General features: G+C 56.6%; 2 protein-coding genes across 9 annotated transcripts in view; one reads left to right on the forward strand and one right to left on the reverse strand.

Moving 5' to 3' along the window:
* Positions 1–12,840, reverse strand: part of PDZD7 (PDZ domain containing 7) — a 19,944-nt gene extending 7,104 nt beyond the window's left edge. For 3 of the 7 annotated variants that reach the window (XR_006701655.1, XM_045438608.1, XM_045438609.1), the window contains exons 1-10: positions 12,733–12,839; positions 11,685–12,076; positions 6,274–6,414; positions 5,794–5,968; positions 5,077–5,253; positions 4,695–4,842; positions 3,313–3,373; positions 2,522–2,929; positions 1,819–2,016; positions 201–248 (exon numbers count right to left, since the gene is read on the reverse strand). Coding sequence is in view for 3 of the 7 variants with exons in the window: in XM_045438608.1 (XP_045294564.1) it covers positions 201–248; positions 1,819–2,016; positions 2,522–2,929; positions 3,313–3,373; positions 4,695–4,842; positions 5,077–5,253; positions 5,794–5,968; positions 6,274–6,414; positions 11,685–11,910 (1,582 nt within the window). In the remaining 4 variants the exon portion in view is untranslated. Of the gene's footprint in view, positions 1–200; positions 249–572; positions 670–1,818; positions 2,045–2,521; positions 2,930–3,312; positions 3,374–4,694; positions 4,843–5,076; positions 5,254–5,793; positions 5,969–6,273; positions 6,415–11,684; positions 12,077–12,732 lie in introns of those variants that run through there. The other 4 variants (XR_006701656.1, XR_006701657.1, XR_006701654.1 and 1 more) reach the window with 4 other exon arrangements.
* A 189-nt stretch (positions 12,841–13,029) lies between these two features.
* SFXN3 (sideroflexin 3) lies at positions 13,030–21,370 on the forward strand. 2 transcript variants are annotated; one of them, XM_045438627.1, is made up of 11 exons: positions 13,030–13,229; positions 15,475–15,638; positions 16,304–16,474; positions 16,823–16,921; positions 17,300–17,375; positions 17,547–17,632; positions 17,894–18,021; positions 18,203–18,252; positions 19,093–19,142; positions 19,623–19,670; positions 19,938–21,370. In XM_045438627.1, the coding sequence occupies exons 2-11, from the start codon at positions 15,478–15,480 to the stop codon at positions 20,032–20,034; spliced, it is 966 nt and encodes a 321-aa protein (XP_045294583.1). In that variant the 5' UTR covers positions 13,030–13,229; positions 15,475–15,477; the 3' UTR covers positions 20,035–21,370. The 2 variants fall into 2 exon arrangements, with proteins under 2 accessions (XP_045294583.1, XP_045294582.1); XM_045438626.1 differs by lacking the exon at positions 13,030–13,229 and adding an exon at positions 13,955–14,233.
* Positions 21,371–21,622: the final 252 nt, after the last annotated feature.

Raw genomic sequence — 21,622 nt, forward strand, 5'->3', positions numbered from 1 at the left:
TCAAAAACATACCCCAACATCTGTCTGCAGCCCTGTCTTTCCGAGTAAGCTTAGTCCAATTCTTTTAGCTGCCCTCAATACGCACCCAGTCCCCCATACTTGGCCCCAACTGAGTTTAGCCCAAAGCTCCTTAGCAGCCCCCAACATGCACCCCATCTGCAGCTCTGTCACCAGGCCTTGTTAAAGGGATGCTGAATTACCGCGTCTCAGTCTCCATGTGACAAACTTCTGCACGGGCCCCACTGCCCCTGCCATGAAGAAGAAGGGTTAAGCTGAAGGCCCTGGTGCCCAATCTGCAAATGGGGCTTGGGGGGGGGGGGTGCTCAGGGACGGCTGGATCACTGGCTGGGATGAAAAGCTCAGGCTGGGAGGAGATGGAATGGGGAGGCCAGAGGCCAGGCCATGAAGGTCTTGGGGCCATGGTCAACTAGGGACTTCATTCATAGGCAGCGGAAGTCCGTGAAGGTTTGGGACCAAGAGAGGGTGCAGTTTGACCTCTGCTTGTGGAGACTCATTCAGAGGCAAATATATGGGGGGAAGAACCCCGAAGGGAAGGTGGGGGGGGCACCTACCTTCAAGGGACAGAGAAAAAAAGAAGAGCCTTTGGAGGAGAGAGAGGAGAGGCCAGAGGGATGGGAGGAGAATCAGGAGAGAGCAGGGCCCCGGGGGCTGTGGAAAAAGAGATGGGTTGAAGAGGTGGAAGCTGGCCTGGCCTCATTTAAAGAGTCTCTCCCGTGAGACTCTCACTTTAGCCCCCCAGGAGGGGCAGGGCCAGCTCCTAGCCAACACCCATTCCCCCTCCGGAAACAGCACCCCGATTTCACCTGGGGACCCCCATTCTCAGTGCATGTACTCCAGAGTGGGCACGAGACACAGGCTGGCCCATAAGAGCACCCCCCCACCCCACCCCACAGCCATTTGTTGGGCATGTGGTCCCCGCTGGGTCAGTGAGAACCTAGGACTTCAGCCGGAACTATTTAAGAAGCTTTCTTGTCCCTGGGTTGCTAAGCAACAGTGGCCATCTTAACTCTGAGTGGGCAAAACCTACATGATAATGAAGCCAACCCAGGGGAAAATGGAACCAAAGATGAAGGGGGCAGATGTCTGCTGAGAGTGTTTAAATCTTTAGACCCACTTACGTCAGTAGCTGAGCCAAGCAGTGCTTTTTAAACCTAATCTGAGTTGAGTTTCTGGCCCATACAACCCCAAGCGTCTCAACTCGTCCACTCTCGGTCCAGTCTCTGAACCTCACCTGAGAGATGAGAGGCCCTCTCTGAGGGTCCTTGAAGCCCCTGACATAGTGGAGCCTGCCGAGGCCCTTCTGCTTGGGCCCTGATTTAGAAATGACCTTGCTCAAGGATGGTTCTAGAGCTGGGTAGGGCCTGTGGAGCCCTGGCCAGGGGAGATGTAGGCACGTATTCGAGGAGAGGAGCCCCCTACCCACCTCAGCACCAAGGACACAGGGATCTGACCCAAGCCCTTCAACTTCCTTGCTATGTTGTGCCTCTAACAGATTTCCTTTCTGGAAAGGGGGGAGACGAGACAGTGTAACAATAACCACTACATTTTCTGAGCACCTTCCATAGGCCAGACGAGGTACTTAAGTGGTTTCCATCCATCCATACACTTATTCCTCACTATTCCTAAAGAAATAGGTATCATCACTCTCACTTTACTCATAAGGAAACAGGCTTACAGGGGCCAGTGGTTACTCCCAGCTCGTAATAAGCAGTGTGGGATTTAAACCCAGAGCTGCTGGATGCCAACGTGGGCCCCACCTGCGTCCACCCCATCTCATCTGACCGGCATGGCGCTTACCTTTCTCCGGGTCCAGGCGAGGGCGGGGCTTGGCCGGGGTCCCTCTGTCCAGCGTCCAGGCCTCTCTGTGCCCGTCCCCTGCCAGCCGCCCCTGCCGCCCTCCCTTGAAGAAGAGGTTCATCAGTGTCTTGGAGCGCTGCAGGGCTCCCTTCTCCCCAGGAGACCCCAACTTCTCCTTCTTCCTCTGCCTCTTCTCCTCTGCAGACATGAGGGAGCGCCCGCGGGGCTGGAGTGGTGGGCAGAAGGGAAGGCCGAGGGGCAGGGGTATGAGGAGGGACAGAGAGGGGAGAGAGTAGGGGGCAGACAGGACCTGCAGCTTTGTGGGGAGGTGGTGCTGGAGGTAGGGGTGGGTGTCCTCCTCCAACTCTCCACCCTCCCCCACCCCACAGCTCCAGTTCGTCGAGGAGTCTCCAAGAGGGCTGGTGTGTGTGTGTGTGTGTGTGTGTGTGTGTGTGTGTAGGGTGGAAGGGATGGGTTAGGACTGGTTTGGGGCCCAAAACTGACAGGAACACAAACTGGGGCTTGGGGTCCAGGACCAGTTTAAAATGGGGCCCAGAGCAGCATCGAAGTGTATTCTGGGGCTGCAACTGAGGTTGGGTCAAGGCCCGACGCAAAGGGAGGTTTGGGGCCCAGGACAAGGCGCGAGGCAGGTTTGGGACTGGGAGTTTCGGAGAGAACATCAGCCATCCACCCCCCTACGTACCCCACAAGGTCAGGTGGCTCTGGGATCTTGTGATGGGGGGCCGGGGTCGGCTCAGGGCCAGCAACAGGGCAGTCTTGGGGGACTCGGAGAGTGCAGAATCGAGGCGGCGGGCAGGCCGGGGCCCATCGGAGCGGATGGCTGTGTCCCTGAGGATGACGGTGGGCCTCACGCTGCACCAGGTCTCCACGCGGCCCCCCACATCGGGCTCCGTCTGCATGGCTGTGTCCGCCCGCCCCCAGCCTGGCCCCCGACCGCCAGGCTCCTCAGGCCCCAGGCAGACATCCATGCGGTCGGAGGGCAGGGAGCCCGAGCCCTCGGCCGAGCTGTAGGGGGCACTGGAGGCATAGGAGGAGACGCTGGAGCTGCTCTCAGAGGCCGGGGACAGCTGCTGTAGCACCCCGTTGCTCACTGCAGGCAGTGGGGAAGGCGGGGGCGGCTGAGGGGAAGGCCGGGCTGCAGACCACCCTGGGCTTGGTGGTGGTGGTGGGGGGGGTGTTGGTAGTGTGGGGCAGCAGCCAGGGCTGGAGGCACGGGCTCCGGGGAACCGGTGCTCAGCAGTCCTGCCACTGACTTAGGCAAATCAGTTCTCCTCCACTCACCGCAGGACCCCAGAGCCAAGGGGAGCCTGGAACCAAACCTGCAGCTCCTCGGAGGGGAGCCCAGAAATGGCGCTGGGTGGTGTGAAAGTTCCCAAGGAGGTTTGCTCCTCCTGCCCAATTATTCTTCAGAGACTCTGACCCACCCTTGGGCCTCAGCCCTTTCCCTCCAACCCATGGACCTGAGCCACTTACATCGGTCCAGCCAACAGTACTCAGAAACCATCTCTTTGTAGGCAGGGTACCGGCCAGTCTCCTGGGAAGAGCGTGGTGGGCACAGGAAGGCATGGGGGAGTGGGCAAGAAGGGGGTGGGTGACAAGGAGGATGAGAAGGGGGGTAAGTGAGTAGGAGGGATGAGAAAGGGGGTGGGAGGAAGGAGGGGTGGGTGAGGGAAGATGAGAAGGGGGTGGGTGAGAAGGGATGGGGTTAAGAAGGGGGAGTGATGGGACAGGAGTAAACTTTTCAACCCCCTCTCTCTCTCTCCTCCAAGTTCATCATGCTCTAGACAAACAAGCTGCTTTATTTCTCAACATGCCAAACTCCTCTGTACCTCAGAGCCTGGTACTTGCTGTTCCTTCTGCCTTGATTCTCGTCCTTCAACTCACCTTCTGGCCAGCTCCTCCCTCTTCGGGTGTCACTTCCCCAGAGAGACCTGCCCTGACCGCTCTGGCTAAAAGGGCCTTCCCAAATTACCCCTCCCACCTCTCTGTTAATTACAGTGTAGCACTTGTCACCGTTGGCCCGCATCTAGTGTGTCCGTCTCCCCCGAGGAGCAGAGACCTTGCCTGTCTTGTTCACCGTGGCAGCCCCGGTACCTGTCATAGTGGCCATCATGTAGAACGTACTCGAAAATGTTCAGTGGATGAATGAGGGGCAGAGCGGGAGAGAGGAGGAGTGTTTGGGGTCATGTGAGAGGAAGGAAAGGGAGAAACAGGATGGGGGGAGGATCGTGGGATGGGAAATAAGGTTGCAGAAATAGAGGAATGGCAGAGGAGGCCCTGAAGGGCAATGTGGGTGAAAGCTTGGGAAAGGGAAGAGAGCGGGGCAGGGGCTGGGACTGGGCACTAGCCGAGAGCGAGACGTCACCTCCTCTGGAGACAGAGTGAGAAAGACCTGATCCTCAGGCAAGTGTGAGACCCACATGAATATTGAATGCAGGTGCCTCCCCTGAAATCCAATCTCCGGCCCCAGCCCAGCCTCTTTGCCCTGTGCCCGCGTCCTGCCCAAAGCCACAGCTACCACCCCACCCTCTGGGTGGGACATTTTCTCCTTTCAGCCCAGGTCCTCCACCACTCATATGAAGGGGCACTGCCCTAGGCATCTGAAGAGCAGGACTGGACCCAGGCCCTGCTACTGGCCAGCTGAGTAATGGACTGGGATTCCTGAGTTACTCTGCCTCTCTGAGCCTCAGTTTCTTCTTCTGCGAAATAGGGACAAGCGCAATACCTGCCCTCCCTCTCCGATGGCTATGGTAAAACCATAGACTGTAGAGCGATGGGCATAATGATGTACTAGGGCGGTCGGGGAAGTCCTTCCTATAGTCTGGCCTCTCCCTGATACCCACAGTCCTGCCCACCTTGATGGTCAGCATGATGTGTGTTTGGCCCTTCAGCACCTCCACGGCCTGGCTGTGGCTGATGTCGTCGAACCTGACGCCGTTGGCCGCCAGGACCTGGTCCCCCACCTTGATGCCATTCTCCTCGGCCAGCCCACCGTGGTCCACTCTGGGGTCAGACAGGAGGCGGTCTGGTCGGCTGCCTAGCCTGCCCTCTCTCACCCGAGTCCAGACTCTCTTCACTCGGATACAGGGACGCCCCAGCCAAACTCCTTGGCTCTCCTCCCCGAACCCCCCACCCCTCTCCAGACCCCACCCCTGACCCAGGCCCTCCTTTGGACACGTCATTGGCCAGGCCTCGCTTGTGGATCCCCGCCCACTGCATGCCCCGCCCAGCCCTCACTTGGACACATAGATGCCCAGGCCGAACTCCTTGCCCCCGCGGATGTTGAAGCCCAGACAGAAGTCGTCTGACGTGGTGTACAGGTGGACGATGCGCCGCACGCCATCCTCCGAGCCGCTGTCAGACGGCGTTGATCGGCACTTCTCCACCACCAGCCGCCGGTTCACCACATCCACCCTGGGACAACAGCAAGGGGACCTCGACCTGGGCCCCCCATCCACCACCACCACCCCCCTCCTCCCAGCATCCTTGACAACCGCAGGGGAAAGGAGAGGTCGCCTTGGGGGACTCCCCAGCCCAGAGACGTTCAGTGGGATGTAGATTTCGCCAAATTTGGAAAACGACCTGGATCTCCTCTTTTTACGGAGCAGCTCCATGTGTCTGTTTCCAACTCCCTACAAGAGCCCTGAGGGGGAGATGCTGTTACCACCCCCAGGCTCACAGCAGAGGCCGGGCGGTGTTGGGGGCAGGGCCGCTGGCCTCTGGGATAGCAGGGTTGGGAGGAGGGCTGGGGAGAGACACGGCCTTGTCTTATTTCAAGGTCAGGCCTTGGGATCCCTGTGTTTCCGGTGCCCTGGGTGGAGGGAAGAGTAGAAGCCATACTAGTCAAGTTCCACGCAGAGCCCTGTGACCTCGGCCTCTCCTGTGGGGGGGAGGGGGGTGGGGGGGGGCTGGATGGGGAGGGGAAAAGCCAGGGCTGGGGCCAGGCGTTCTCACCACGTGGTCTTCTCTTTGGAGAATTTGATGCCCGGCACTCGGCCCATGCGCCTCACCATCATGTGCAGGCGGCTGCTGCCAGTCAGCACCTTCACGGCGCTGCCCATGGTGGTGCTCTCCAGGCTCAGCCCATTCACCTCCGTGATCTTGTCCCCCACGCACAGGCCGGCCCGCTCTGCACCAGGGGAGGGGCGTGGCTGGCAGGGGCCACTTGGGAGAAGTCCTCCAGGGTGAAGCTAAGCCTCCCGCCACCACACAAGGCTCCCTGGGGTAAAACTTCTTCCGTGAAATTGGGGATCCCCAGGTGAGGTCCGAGTAGTCCTTATGAGACTAGGGACCTGTCCATTAGCCCACTCCACCCTGGGAGGGGGCCCCATGTCCCCACTGGATCGGGTCCTCCAAAGCTGAGGACGCTTTCCTCCCATCCCTGATAAGAGCACCATCCTAAGCCAGAACCTCGCTCCTGGGAGCCCTGCTCACCTGCACTGCTCCCCTCCTCCACCTTGCTGACGAAGATGCCCAGGCCATGCTCCGAGCCGCCCCGCACACTGAAACCCAGTCTCCCTGCTGGACTCTTCTCCACCCGGACCGCATGGATGATGTCGCTCTCATCACTGTTGGCTGTGTGGTGGTGTTGGTGGGAGGGACATAGGCATGACTCCCATGTCCTTTCTGGGCACAGAGGGCCCCTGGGTTTCCCAGGTTGGGGCCTGCAAAGGCTGGGTTTCTAGGCAAAGATACCTAAAGCTCTAAGGCCTGAGGGCAGCCAATTTCTGAGTTCCCTATTGGTGGTTTTGAGGCCATGGGCCAGGGAGAGTGTGGGAATAGGCAGGACAGGACCCCACAGTAGAAGCCACTGTTCTCCTTCCCTTATATAGGTGAGTGTGTGTGCGTATGTGTGTGCACGCGTGCTCGTGTGTGCAGGTGTGTGTGTGTTTCTAATGCTTACTCAGCTTCTCACACCCACAGGCCTGAGATAGGACAAATTCCTAAAAATCCTGTCACTCTGAGAGTCAGATGGATAGAGAAGAGGTTCAAGATTCCATTCGATAGGGCAGAGGTGAGCAAATCTGGGCTCTTCAGCTTGCACAGAAATGAGTATGCTAATCTTCAAACAGTTGAAGAGCTATTCTGTGAAAGACATTAGATGTTTTTGTTTGTGTAACCCAGAAGACAGAACCAAGCCCGAGATAGAGGCTATCTATCTAAAATTTTTTTTTTTTTTTTTTTTTTCAACGTTTATTTATTTTTTGGGACAGAGAGAGACAGAGCATGAACGGGGGAGGGGCAGAGAGAGAGGGAGACACAGAATCGGAAACAGGCTCCAGGCTCTGAGCCATCAGCCCAGAGCCTGACGCGGGGCTCGAACTCACGGACCGCGAGATCGTGACCTGGCTGAAGTCGGACGCTTAACCGACTGCGCCACCCAGGCGCCCCGAGGCTATCTATCTAAAACCTTCAGCTGTCAGACAATGGAATGAGTTTTGGAGAGATAATGAGTTCCCCATCTTTGGAGGCATACAAGCTGACCCCTGATAAATCCCTGTCTGGGATATTGTGGACGGATCCCCGAGGCTCCTTCTATCTCTTCAACTCTGTGATCCTGGAGGTAAGGGCTCTAGGAGCTACTTGACTATATGAGGAGAGAAACCCAAAACACCACTATGTTGCAGTGTGTGCCCAGAGCCCAGAGGGGTCCCCTCCATCAGTGCTGGGGAAAGTCAGGGGAGCAGGGTCCCTAGGGGCTGGAGCTGTCAGGGAAAATGATTTGGAAGACTGAGGTGAGTGGGATTTGGTTGGAGGGGGGGAGCAGAAAGGGAGGGCGCTAATGGAGAAGGGGATGGAGTGAGTAAAGGCACTGAGGTGGGTCCTTGAGAAAGCCTTTGGTTAGAGAAAAATAAGAAGACTGCAGAGGGAAGCTAGGTCTCAGGTGAGAAGGTGAGAAGATGAGATTTCCTCTTGAACAAGGCTTACTCTAGAGGTGTTTGTGGGGGACAAATCTCTCTCTATCTCTCTCTCTCTCTCTCTCTCTCTCTGTGTGTGTGTGTGTGTGTGTGTGTGTGTGTGTGTGTGTGTGACCTAAGAGAAATCAGGTTACAATACATGAGCAGAACAGCTCAGGAAGAAATCTCCAAGGGCAGCCTGTGGGCATGGATGGTGCAGGACAGAGATGTGCGATATTCTAAGGCTTCCTGGCTGATTCTGACTGTATAGGTCTCAACCCAGCCAAGGAGTCTATTGCTTTCCTGCCCCCCAACCCTCTTTCTTCTCAGGCCCTCCCTGGGGCCTTCCTAGGGCCCTGAGCCAGGGGGATGCCACACTGGGGTTTTGAGCATAGGAGCTTGGGGCCTCTGAGGATGGAAACTTCTCTACCTCCACTACCCTAGCCTGGGCCACCGACCTCTCCCTCTAGGCACTCACAGCCTCCTCACTGTCTCCCCACCTCCGTTCTTGCCTCGTTTAGACCATTCTCTACAGTGGCCAGAGCCAGCTTTTACAATAGACTGCTTATTGAGAACTTCAATGCCTGCTCCGGCTTCTAGAAGGAACTCCGCAGCCCCCCATGCCCGGTAAGGCCCTCCATGGGCTGTCCTCTGCCCACCTCCCTACCCTCACCTCTGGCCACCATCCCTAGCCTCACTGAGCTTTGGCCAAACTGACCTCCTTCCTGTTCCTCTCACGGGCCAATCATTTCAGTGTTCCCTCAATCCTTGATACTCTTGTCCAGACTTTTGTAAAGCCAGCATCCATTCTGCAGCCCCTCCTGGCTTGGACACCGCTTTCTCGGAGAAGCCTTCCTGGACTACCCTAACTAAAGAAGTCCCTTCCCTTCTTCCCAGATGGTCTCTATTAGAGCGGTTCTCAAAGCATGCTCCCCAGACCAACAGCAGCAGCGGCACCCAGGAACTTATTCAAAAAATATGTATACCGGGGCGCCTGGGTGGCTCAGTCGGTTAAGCGGCCGACTTCGGCTCAGGTCACGATCTCGCAGTCCGTGAGTTCGAGCCCCGCGTCGGGCTCTGTGCTGACAGCTCAGAGCCTGGAGCCTGTTTCAGATTCTGTGTCTCCCTCTTCCTGACCCTCCCCCGTTCATGCTCTGTCTCTCTCTGTCTCAAAAATAAAATAAACATTAAAAAAAATTAAAAAAAAATATGTATACCTGGGGCACCTGGCTAGCTCTGTTGGTACGACATGCAACTCTTGGTCTTGGGGTTATGAGTTCGAGCCCCAGGTTCGGTATAGAGATCACTTCAAAATAAAGTCTTAAAAAATTATACAACAACAATGTGTGCTCCTGCTCTTCGCTGTAGACACAATGACTCAGAAGCTCTGGGTGTAGGACCCAGCAACTTGTCTTTTAACAAGCCCCCCCCCACCCCAGGCAATCCTGATATATTCCAAAGTTAGAGAACCGCTACTCTGTCGTACCGTCCAAGTTAGTACCTCCAAGATTCTTACCATCCTTTCTCATTATTTGCTTATTCATATATTATTTATTCATATACTGATTATTCCTATTTTATTGTCTGTCTCCTTCCACTAGATTGTAAACTCAATCGTGGTAGGGACTTTGTAATTCTCTTCTGCCAATATATCTCCCATGTGTTGCACAGCACTTGATATCTGCTAAGTCTTTTTTGAATGAGTAAAAGAAGAAAGGGATGAATGAGTGAATAGACCAATGAACAAGGAGAGTGAAAAGAAAGGGCTGGTTTGGATTAGAGGATGCATTTCCTTTGGGACCAGCTGAGTTTGCGGAGCTGGTGGGAACCCGTGGGGGTGAGGTGGGTAGCAGTTTCTCCCTTCCCACTGTCTCTCCCTTATCAGCTATTTTAGGCCTCTGGAGTGGTCTGAATAGTAACAAGGGGGAGAGGTTCCAGGCTTCGGTGAATTGGGAGATGTTTGTGCTCGGGCAGAGGGGGAAGATTCTGGGCTCAGAGCTTCCCAGCCCAGACAGGGTAGGGGCTGGCAGGTCAGAGCAATGCCCCAGTCCTCCCATTGCTGGGAGACCCTGCTCTCCTGGCTGCACCGGGGCTCTAGAGTGAGGCAGAAAGAGAGAGCAATCCTGGAACTTCTGCAAGAGGATCTTTAGCAGGACAGTGGACAGAGCTGTTACATCGTAGCTGGGCATGGTGTGCGTGGTCGTAACGGGGAGGTAAAACATAGTTATTTTAATACAATGGGACTTACAAGGGTCCTGCCCCAGTGCCTTCCCTGTCCCCTACCATGTCTCCTAGCTCCTCTGAGGACTTCTGCTCCATGACCCGAATGACAGTGCTGACCCTCAGCAGTGCCCTACAGCTCACCTAGGGGTGAGGCCCATCATAGTAGATGATGGGGGTGGGCATGCTGGGCCACTGAGGCAGGAAAGCCTGCTGCCTGAGCAACATGGCTATCCCTGCCCCAGTGGCCCAGGGAGGAGAACAGAGATGCCCAGCTGGGTCAGAGGGGAGGAAGAGGGTCTGAAAAGCCCACTCTGGGATCCAACCAGGGGAGTTCTGCTCGCTGAGAGACAAAAGGGGAGCTGGAGACATTTATGGCATCTGGCCCGCAGAGAGCCCAACCCCAGGGGGGGGGGGTCCCCATTCCCCATGGGCATTCAAGGTCCTGCCTTACTCACTAGCTCTGTGTCGCCTCACATCTGTCACTGCAGCCTGGCTGTCTCCTAATTGCACCCTCCCCCCCGCAACTTGTACTCTTGTTTTCCACTTCCAGCCTTGTCTGGGATACCTCTACCCCAGCAGCAGCTGTTCTCATTGCTCTGTCTCTAAGCTCTGCTACCCTGTAAATTTCTGGAAGGTGACGATCGACCTTTATTTTTCTCCAGGTCCCCTACAGGACCTAAGCAGAGCTGGTATAGAACAGGAGTGCAATGAAACAGCATTGGGCAACTACAGAAGATTAGGTACCCCCTGATTAGGTACCAGGGCTCAGTCCTGGGGCTCCCTTTCTGACCCTCAACCCTCCTCTTCTCCCCACTTTTTGGAACATTTGCTGCTCTACCTCTATTTCTTTTCTTCTGCATCTGAAATCTTTTATTATTATTATTATTATTATTATTATTATTATTTACTTATTTGTTTTTTTAATACATTTTTTAACGTTTATTTATTTTTGAGACAGAGAGAGACAGAGCATGAACAGGGGAGGGGCAGAGAGAGAGGGAGACACAGAATCTGAAACAGGCTCCAGGCTCTGAGCCATCAGCCCAGAGCCCGACGCGGGGCTCGAACTCACGGACCGTGAGATCATGACCTGAGCCGAAGTCAGACGCTTAACCGACCAAGCCACCCAGGCGCCCCTATTATTTACTTATTTGAAATCATCTGTATACACACTATGGGGCTTGAACTCATGGCCTGAGATCAAGAGTCGCACGCTCTCCTGAATGAACTGGTCAGGGGCCTCTGCACCTGAAATCTTAAATTCTGTCTGCTCAGTTGGGCACTGACTCCTCACAGCCCTGCACTGAGCTGGTCGCACAATGGGCTGGTTGATGGGGTTATATCATTCTCTATCCTGCGCCCCACCAAAGGCATACACAAAGGGATTGGAGAAAGGCAGAGTCCATAGGATGGAGGGGCCAATTCAATACCCTATCTTGCTCACTTGGGGCTAGCATACCACACACACTTTTCCGTGCCTCCGGGCTCCTATCTCCCACCTCTGACCTCTCTACAGCCCTGCAACACTAAAGGATTGGCCTAAACATAAGGAAAGGGCTTTTAAGGTAGAGTATAAGGGTAAACAGAGACCCTCCACCTCCCACATCCTTAAGACTCCCATCACTTGGGTTCCTCCACCCATATTGGCTCTGCCTCCTCCTACTTAGTGCTGCTGTCCCTTACCCCCACCCTTAGCTCCCGGCCCAAGCTGGGCCCCGCCCCCACCTTCGATGGGAGAGTTGATGAGGATGACACGGCCCATGGGCGATGAGGCTCGGATTCCGCGGGGGGGCCCATTCAACAGCCGCTGCTGCTGCTTCCTCAGCAGGTATCGCGTTGCGGAGCCCGAGTCGCTGCCCAGGTGGCCTCGGGAGGAGAGGGAGCTCAGAGAGCCCGAGCTTAGGTCTCCAAGGCCCAGTGGGTCGAAGCCCACCGCAAAACTGTGCGCCATTGTGGCTAGACTGGGGCAGCGTCCTACAGGTCCAGAAAGAATCTGCTAGCCCTGGAGCAAAGGGCCCCGCGCGCCCCGGGCTCCATGAGCCTTCCGTGCGGGACTGGGGTCTCAGGGACTGGGAGCTCCCCACCTCCGTTGCCTCACAGCAGTGTGCGCTCCAAGCCTGCGGAGGGAGAGCAGAGGTTGGGACAAGGGTGTGAATGTTGCCCTTGCTGCCTCCCAGAACTTCCACCCCTCGCCCTGATTTGAGCTTCCTGCCCTCCCATGCCCTAGGTCCCTCACGTCTCCCACCCCTGGCCAGTCCAGGCACCATCGTGGATTTTCGGAGTCATTTATACAACGCCAGTGGGAACCTCTCATTCACCCCTCATTCCTGCTCTCAGCTGAGTCATCCACCCCAGTGACCAGTTCTCAGTAGAGGCTGAGAGAGTGGAGATGGATTCTTGCGGGCCCTAGGGTTTCAAGTGGTGTGAGAGAAATCGGGGCCAGGACCAGTCACTGCACGCCTTTCCTTGTGTTTGTGGGCAGGGGGCTCATGTCTCGAAGCAGGCCGTCAGGACCTGGGACAGCTGCAGCCAATGGCCCCGGAGATTTCCCGACCGCCACAGATCCCTTGGCTCCAGGCTGCTGTCTCTCCCACCCCCTCTCCCGTCGAAAGGGGTTGCCTCAACGTCTCCCAGGCTTGCGGGGAGGACCTGCTGGCTAGAGTCCCACAACATCGCGCCCCAAACCCGGAGCTAAGTCCCCCAGAGCAGCTCTGGGACTCAGAACGCAGCATCCCACCCTCGGCCCCCACCTCTTGAGCTTGGCCCCCCTCACCTGCTTGCTGGTGCGGCGGCCGCCGGCCTCGCCAGCCGGTGGGCGCGGGCGCGAGCTCTTGCAGCGTCCGGGGAACCCCGCCCACGCTCCGCCTAGCTGCTGGAACAGGGCTGGCCTACGTAGCCCCGGGCTCCCATTGGCTGCGAGGGCCGCCAGTCACTCTCTCCGCCCCCTGTTTCGGGCGCTCCGGTCAGGCGTTTGTCACCTGGGCTGAGACCCCTGCAGTTCGAGTGCGGACGCCCCACCACGCCCCCACGAATTTAGGGTTTGGGTCACGCCTCGCCCCCTCCCGCTACCGGCTCAGCGCAGGGGAGCCCAGAACCGCGTCTTCTCCAGGCCAAGCTAGATGCTAGGGCTCGGAATTGTCACCCCTTCGCGTCACCTGTGACGCCTCAGTGAAGGAATGTCACCTGGGCAGTGGGGGCGTGAGCATGCGGTGGGCAGGAGCGTGGGCTGGCGCCTGGGCGTGCGGCAGGCGTGCCCTGTAAGGTGACTGGGTGAGTTGTGAAGGATATGTGTGTGGGGGTGGGTGTGGTTGTGGGTGTGCGTCTGAGTGTTGACTTCTTTCTCATGCGTCTTCCTTCTATGTCACAAAGTGTCTCTCTGGCCCTTCAGTTCTGGAAGGGGGACAGAGTGGATCACTGGTTCCAGGACACTAGGGGGAGGAAGAATCTTTCTGAGCCATTTGCTTGATGCAGACAGAGCTACCTTGAGCCTTCTTCCCCTACACCTCCCAGGGCAGGGACTGGGGCTAGGTCTGTCTGTGGTGCCGGGATAGGGATCGGGGACGTAAGGAAACTGGGACCTAGTGGAGCTAGGTAAGGAGGGGGCTGGAGGAGGAAAAGGGTGGGGACATAGAAGGGGCACAGGCACGAGCAGAACGAGATTGTGGAGGACTGCGAATGCCCAAGTGCTGTGAGAAGAGCTTGTGAGAACTGGGGTAGGAGCCCAGGGGGCCAAGTAGGCAAAGGCCACTGCCAAGGCGGCCATCTAGTAAACAACCCAGGCGGTAACCCGAGTCCCTCCGGGCGCACCATCAGAGGATGGCCCCTCCACGCCGCCAGCCTTCGTCCTGCGCCCGGCGAGCCTTCGCCCTGGGCACCTAGACGCGTTGCTGCCGAAGCCGGGTGCCTCCCGAGGCCAGTCAGGGGACTGCAAGCAAAGGGGGCAGCGCCCACGGCTCCTCCCCTCCTCTCTAGGCCTGGGGACGGGCCAGAACCTATTCCCCGAGCCCTGATTGGCTTTGGGAGGCGGCGTAGAGCCAGCTCCCTGCAGCCGGGGCTGGGGGCGTCGCCCCAAATGGCACCCACCGCCCCCAGGCTCTGCCAATCCCTGGGCACGCCCGACGGACGCGCGGGGGTTGCCCCCGCCCCTCCTGCCTGTCAGCGTCACGCGTGACGTTACGCGTGATGGGTTGGGGGGGCGGAGGCAGGGGCGACGCGCCGAGAGAAAGGCGGGTCCGGGAGCTGCAGAGGCCAGAAGCCCAGGAGCTCAGCAAAGCGTGAGTGCCGGCTGTCCGGGGCGGGGTTCGCGGGGTTCAGGGGAGTAGGAGGTTGAGGGCTAAGAGGGAGGGAAGTCTGCCTTGGGTGTGCTCTCTGTCCTACCCGGATTCAGTATCTTAGGTTCTAGGGAGGTGCTTGGGGCACGAGGGGAGGTTGGCTGGCGGGAGTAATGTCAGGGTGGGGCCTTATGTGGTCACACATTTACGTGTCTGCAGTTGATGGATATGGGGTGTGTGTGTGCGCGCGTATGTGTGAGTGTGCAAGTAACGGTCTTTGTGGGCTAGTGTATGCAGTGCGTGTCCGCCGTTTGTATATCTGTGTAGGGCACGTAAGTATCTTTGTATGTGGGTATGTGAGTGTGAGTTTGTGAGAGAGGGGAGGGTGTCTCCTCCAGTGCGGGAGGAAGTGCTGTTGGAGAGGATTAGTCATATTGTAGGATTTTGCCTAACACAGCCAGCCGGCTGCTTCAGGCTTTCCTCTTGGTACTGGGTGGAGAGGGCACTTACTGACTCCTCCTTTCTAGACGTAGGTGGCTTGGGGAGAGATGGATGGGTGTCTGTGCCAGCCCTGCCCAGCTGGGGAACAAGGAGGGCCTTGGGCCATTCAGTGTGGGTTGAGAAAAATGCCCCTGGAGAGGGGGACTTGTGCATGACTGCGAGCACACATGCTTGGCTGGCGTCAGAGTCCCCTATTTGAGATCTGGAATAGATAAGCCCTGAAGTAACCAGTGAGCCCTTGTTCTCCTCCAATCAGGGGCTGGGGTGTGGGACGGCTTATGCCATCTTCCCAGACAGCCTTGGGGGTTTGTATCTAGGTCTTAAGGCAGCTGGGCCCTGAAGCTGACCTGAGCATGCCTGTATAATGCATATAATACACACTTTTGTGCACACAGAGCACAAGAGTAGCTGCATAGGATTAGTTGCTGCTGTTGCATCAACCCTACACGTGTAAATCCTCACTGATGAAAAGCTGCACAAGGCCAGAGTGCAAAAGAGATCAGTTTTTTCTGGTTCTGTTTTCCCCTGCCCCCTCCTCCAATGGCTGCAGGTCTCTGAGCCAGGGCCTTGCCTGGAAAACAACTCCTCCCCCCAACCCTTGCTTACCTATCTGGAGTCACCTTGAGCTCTAGAAGGGGTTGGTGATAGGCCCAGGGACCAGGGCAGAGCCACCAGAGGCTCCCACAGGTAGAGCTCTTGGACTCCCTCCTTGGAGTCCTCCGATCCTGATCTTTGCTCTGCAGAAAATGGGGGAGTTGCCCTTAGATATCAATATCCAGGAACCTCGCTGGGACCAAAGCACTTTCCTGGGCAGAGCCCGTCACTTCTTCACCGTTACTGACCCCCGAAATCTGCTGCTGTCTGGAGCACAGCTGGAAGCTTCCCGGAACATCGTGCAGAACTACAGGTAGCCCACTGCCCCATCCAAATGAGACCCTGGGGTACTCATTCCCTGCCATTAATATGGTACCATTTGCATCTATCTCCTCAAGTTTGAGAGTGACCTTGTCCCACTCCTTGACCCCCTTACTCCCTAGCTCTATATGTTGGAATCACAGGCAACTATGGCACAGCGCTTGAACCCAGAGAATTTCAGGGTGTTTGGGTTGAGGAGGTGGCATTGATATTTGTGGGTGGGGGGCTGCTGTATGTTTCGCAACCCTCCACAGGGTCCTGTCCCACTGCTAGGCCCACCCTCTTCAAGGACAGATGGGGCTCAAAGTTGAGTCCCAAGGAGATAGGAGAGCACTCCCTTGTCCCCAAGAGGAAATACCCTTGAGATGCCCCCAGCCATTTTTGACCCACTGGAAACTACGATTACCCATGACCAGGCATTTAGGCAGAAACAGAAGGGCACCCTTCTTTATGTGGCTAGAAGGAAAATGGAAATAGGAGCCCCCCTGCCCTTCTGGAAGATTTGACTCCCCCAGAGACAAGGAGCTCCTTTATTCTGAGACTCAGGGCCAAAGTTCCTGGTCCTCTGGCCAGACTTTCCCTGAGTTAAGTGGTCAGGGCTGGTGGGGGCAGATCTGCCCCTAGAATTGCCTGTCTGTTCCCTGACATTCTCTGCAGGGCCGGCGTGGTGACGCCAGGGCTCACTGAGGACCAGCTGTGGAGGGCCAAGTATGTGTACGATTCTGCTTTCCATCCGGACACGGGGGAGAAGGTGGTCCTGATTGGCCGTATGTCAGCCCAGGTGCCCATGAACATGACCATCACTGGCTGCATGCTCACCTTCTACAGGCAGGTCCTGCCCCGTGTGTCCCCTCCCTGAGCACTCTGTCCAAGCTAGAGTGTGGCCTGATGACTAGGTGAGGCCAGTTTGGGCAGAAAATAGTGGGTGAATGAGAGCTTGTGTTAGAATCCCTCACATTCCTCAGAACTCAGCCCCAGGGCTCCTCCCACCCCAGAGACAAGTGTACGTGGTCGTGTCAGTGGGGAGGGTCGTACAGAGGTCACCGAAGCAAGTTCTAAGGTCATCAGCTGGGTCCCTCCTGAGGGACTGGGAATAACCTTTAGGGTTTCTTTATTAGGGTTTGAGGATAAGGGACACTGTAGCAAGAGCAGCAGTAAGTGTCTCTGTTCCCTCAGGAAGACCCCGACCGTGGTGTTCTGGCAGTGGGTGAATCAGTCCTTCAATGCTGTTGTTAATTACTCCAATCGCAGCGGCGACGCTCCCATCACTGTGAGGTGAGAGCTCATCCCCTCACCGGGACTCCCCCACCCCCCCCCCACTCTCTCCCTGCCCTGGCCTCCCCAGGCCTACCATTGCTCCCTCTTGTCTGCTCCTGTTCCTGAGTGCTCCTGCAGCCAGTGACTCAACTCCCTCCCCTCAGCCCGCCCCTCTCCCCACTCTCCTGGCCTGAAGGCCTGGGGTCCTCTTGCCTGTGCTAAGGGAGGCCCTGTCCGAGGGATCGGAGCTTCCAGGCAAGTCTATGCTGTAGCAGGGGAGGAATTTCTCTGCCCGTCACGCCTCACGTATTGAGGATTTTGACGTGTCCCTGAAGGAAAGAACCACAGGCTGGACTGTTCACCTCCAACCTTGTGTCCTGCCTCTTCCACCCACAGGCAGCTGGGAACAGCTTATGTGAGTGCCACCACTGGGGCCGTGGCCACAGCCCTGGGACTCAAATCCCTCACCAAGGTAAATGCCCGCCCCCCCCCATTGTACTGCCCCCTCACTTACCCTTTATCTGTCTCCCTCTTCCCCATCGCTCGTCCACACCAACCTACAGGCTCCCCCCATCCCTCCCCAGAGTTCCTCGCCACAACATGGCCCTTAGGGCCACTAAATGATATTATTTCCTCCCCCCAGCACCTGCCCCCCCTGGTGGGCAGATTTGTCCCCTTTGCAGCTGTGGCAGCTGCCAACTGCATCAACATCCCCCTGATGAGGCAGAGGTGAGTGGCTCCGGCTCCTGGCATGCAGGCCCAGCGTGCAGGCAGGCACACCATCCCACCATGCCGACTGGCCCATGGTGGGGACCGTCCTCTCCCTCTCCAAACAGAAGCTTCTGGGCACAGTCTCAGTCTGACTCTGGGATCCTGGAATGATATCTGAATCTGTGATATCTGACGGGACCCCAGGGAATAGCTGCCCGTGAGGGCAGTGCACATAGGATGTGGGCCTGTGATCTGACCCCCACCCCCTTCCCTTTTCAGGGAACTGCAGGTGGGCATCCCAGTGACTGATGAGGAAGGTCAGAGACTTGGTCACTCAGTGGCCGCTGCCAAGCAGGGAATCTGCCAGGTGGTGATATCGAGAATCTGCATGGCCATTCCTGCCATGGGTGAGGCAGGGGTGCCTGGGTGGGGCACGGGAGGCTCTAAGAGAACGGGGTGCCTTCTCCAGGGGGTTTGAGCACCCCCCGGGGGAGTGGGAAGAGTTGTGAAGGGTATCCACCCCTCCTCACGATTCTGACTTTCATTCCACCATCTCTTACCTCCTCTTCTGCCCTGCTCTCCCTGCAGCCATTCCCCCCGTGATCATGGACACTCTGGAGAAGAAAGACTTCCTAAAGGTAGGCCACCCCCACCTTTCCCACCCTGGAAGAGGTGACGGCTGGGAGCAGAAGTGACCAGTCCCCAACCCTCTTTCCAGCTTGGCCCAGGAGTCTGAGACGTGCTCCCTGTTGGCCCCACCCCTGGGCTGCCCCCTCCACCTTCATTCATTCATTCAGCAGGAAGGAAGTGGGCTGGGGTGAAGGAACACTGAGGGAGCAGGAGGAGAAGATAAGGAAAGGAAGGAAATGGTTTCTGTCCTGAAGAGAGCTGGTATCACTCCAGAGGCCTCTTGACACACACGGGGATGGACCACCACCATCACACTGGCCACTATATTCATGCTGTCACCTACCGACAACAATGAGACACACAGGCTCACACACGCACGAACAGAACAGAGAAGGCACAGGACTACAAGCTCATTTATTGAATCATTTATTCACCAATATATCTTGAGCACCAGCTGTGCCCACTGGAGGAACCGAACGCTGGTCCCTGTGGCTGGAGGGAATGGAGAAGGGCGTGCAGAACGGGAAAGGGACAGATTCATGCATGCTACTGGGACGGGAGCGGAGCGGAGTGTTAGAGGAGGCTTCCTGAAGAAAGCAGCTCCTGGAGGAAGTGCGGAACCAATCCTGTGAGGGGAGAGTGGGTGAAGGGACACTAGGGAGGGTGTCGCAAGTAGGCGTGGCTGGACTGGAGGCTGGTGATTTGGAAATTCCAAGCCTGTTATGGTCTTGGGAGAAAGAAAAGACTCAAAGGCAGGGTTGATGGGAGAGAGCTGTGGTAGGGGAAATGCGGTGGGGGCTAGGGGAGGAGGGGACACAAGCCATCCCGTCGCCTCTGTCTCCCTACAGCATCGCCCCTGGCTGGGAGCGCCCCTGCAGGTGGGACTGGTGGGCTTCTGGTAAGTGTGTGGGGACTTAGCTAGGGTGTGTGGGAGTGCCCTTTCCCTGGTGGATGTGGGTGGATATTTGCTGATTTTAAGATGTTTATGTACATCATTCATTCATCCATTCAGCTGGTAGGGCTCTTAGACACTTGTAGGGCATGTTGTGTGTGTTCGCAGGTGATCGCCACCCTTGAAGGTCAACAGTCTAGTTGAAGACATTCTAGTCTTTGTGTACAAGAGGAAAGCATGGAAATATACCTTTTGGTATCATCCAGGAGTTTCATGCACGTTTAATTTCTGATTCAGGCACTCACTGGCTGTGGACCTCTGGGTCATTGCCCTGGAGGCTCTTTCCTTAGCCAGAACCTGATGTCAGCGTTGGCCTTAATCAATCTCTACCCCTAGGGGCTGTCTCCAGGGATGGGGTGGGATGCAGGGAGGCAACAACCATAGGTCAAAACTTCACAAACCTTCCCAACACTCTTCTCCCCCCAGCCTGGTATTTGCCACCCCCTTGTGCTGTGCCCTCTTCCCCCAGAGAAGGTAAGTGCTGCCCCCGGGCTTGGTTGGGGGCTCTGAATAGGTCTCCGCATCTCTGGAACCCACTGACCTTAGGGTCCTTTAGTGTGTTCCAGGAGGAGGCTTGGCAGGCACTAGACTTATTCTGGGGGTGGGGACTTGATGGTGAGCTGGGCCTTCTGGCAGTTGAAGGAGACTGTCCAGCCTGGGAGGAGGAGAGGTGGTGAGCCCTTAGGCTGATGCAGGTTGGGTTGAGGGGATCCTCAGCCTGCCTGTGCTGTTCTGTTGCAGCTCCTTACATGTGAGCAGGCTGGAGCCAGAGCTGAGAGCTCGGGTCCGTGAGCAAAACCCCAGCATCGAAGTGGTTTACTACAACAAGGGGCTTTGAGGGAGGGTCAGCCCCTGGACCCCTCCCTCACCTCCTTGGGCTGCTGCTTTGGGGGAGCCTTGCCATCCCTGCCACTTGCCCCTCTTCCTGGTACTGGGCGGGGGCTTGGTGGGGGAGCAGCCATTGAGACCAGCAATCCATAGGCTGAGAGGTGCCCCCGTTAAGCCTTTTTCTCTCCTCTCTGGTTTCAAAGAGCAGGGCCACATAATCCCTTTCTCCTGTGCTCCTATGTTTCTGTATGTACACACATGATACGTGTGTACGTGTGTGTGTACATGCTGTCCTAGAAGCTAGGAACGGACATGCTGTCCTAGGAGGTCCTGATAATCTGGCTTCTCCTCTCGGCCTCTTGCCACCTGTCAGCCAGCCAGGCTGCAGGACTTCCCTGCCTAAACAGTTCCACTGGCCAAGTCATTTCTGACAGCACCTCGAGGGCCCCTTCTGGACACAGGAGTAGCCAGGATCTCTGAGCAGAGACTGAGGGATACTAGCAGGCCAAATGGGCCCGACTCCTTCCGACTTTTGCTTCCTGGCTCCCAGGAACTGGGCTGGCAGAGAAAGACATATCAGGGTAAGGGAGACGGGGAGTTTGTGCACCCCCCACATCCTGAGAGAGCTCATTTCCTCTCCTCTCCTCTGTCAGAACAAAGGGGTGGCATCGTATACCACTCTCGCCATCCTCCCATCGCCCCCACACTGCAGTGTGGACATCTTTAGGTACATTCTCAGGAGTTCTTGGTCTGCTCTGACATCATAAACTCAAATCTACACCGATGGTCCCAACCCAAACCAAAAAGCCATGGAGGCAGAGCAAGCATTCCCCCTTTAAGAGCTCCCAGCGCCCCCTCTTGCAGAGGGACACAGCTGTGGGAATGGTGCTTAACCTTAGATACCACAGGTATCTGAGTGGAGACAACTAGCACACCCTCAAGGGCAACTAGGCCCTGAGTGTACAATCTTAAGACAGGAAATTCTGTGTTCTCTTGACTCTTGTTAGACATTCAGCAGAACCCTGACCTTAGCTCCTCTTTTTGGAGGCTTGGCCCTGCTCCTACCTCCACTCCCACCCCCGTCTCCCAAGAGGAAGAAGGGCCCAGGCATCCATAGCTGGTCCAAAGGGCAGGTAGGCTTGGGAATGGAAGGTATGGTGTTACGCTCACAGGGTACAGAGCTTGACCTTGACTCCAACTCCCATGAGCTCTAGCTGAAGCAGTGGGTGGTGCGGACGAAGGCCCCAGTGGGATCCTCTGAGAGCATTTTTGTGCTCCCCCAACTATCTGCTACCAGTGACTAAAACTATGAGGCCATTGTTACTCAATAAACTAAAAACCGATCTGCTTCTTGATCTTCACTTGATTCTGTGTCCTGAGTGCTCAGGAAGAACCAGTCTCCTGCCTTCCGCCTTCCTTCCCCCACAAAATCTAGGTTCTAGCTCTTCCCTCCCTTCTGTATGGAACCTCAGCCCCCAGCAGAGGGCACTCTGAGATTAGAAAATCGGTCCTCCATCAGCACGCAGAGTGCTAACTAAGGGGATGTAGATGCCTTCTATTCCCTTTGCAGATAGAGTCCTGGCTTCATTTCCTTCTTG

Source organism: Leopardus geoffroyi, chromosome D2 (assembly GCF_018350155.1).
Source record: "Leopardus geoffroyi isolate Oge1 chromosome D2, O.geoffroyi_Oge1_pat1.0, whole genome shotgun sequence".
In the NCBI taxonomy this organism is placed as follows: Eukaryota; Metazoa; Chordata; class Mammalia; order Carnivora; family Felidae; genus Leopardus; species Leopardus geoffroyi.

Coding starts and splice junctions, on each gene's coding strand:
- SFXN3 (XM_045438627.1), top strand. CDS start 15,478: ATGGGGGAGTTGCCCTTAGATATCAATATCCAGGAACCTCGCTGGGAC. Junction 16,475..16,822: donor TGCATGCTCACCTTCTACAG/GCAGGTCCTGCC, acceptor CTGTTCCCTCAG/GAAGACCCCGACCGTGGTGT. Junction 16,922..17,299: donor GACGCTCCCATCACTGTGAG/GTGAGAGCTCAT, acceptor TTCCACCCACAG/GCAGCTGGGAACAGCTTATG.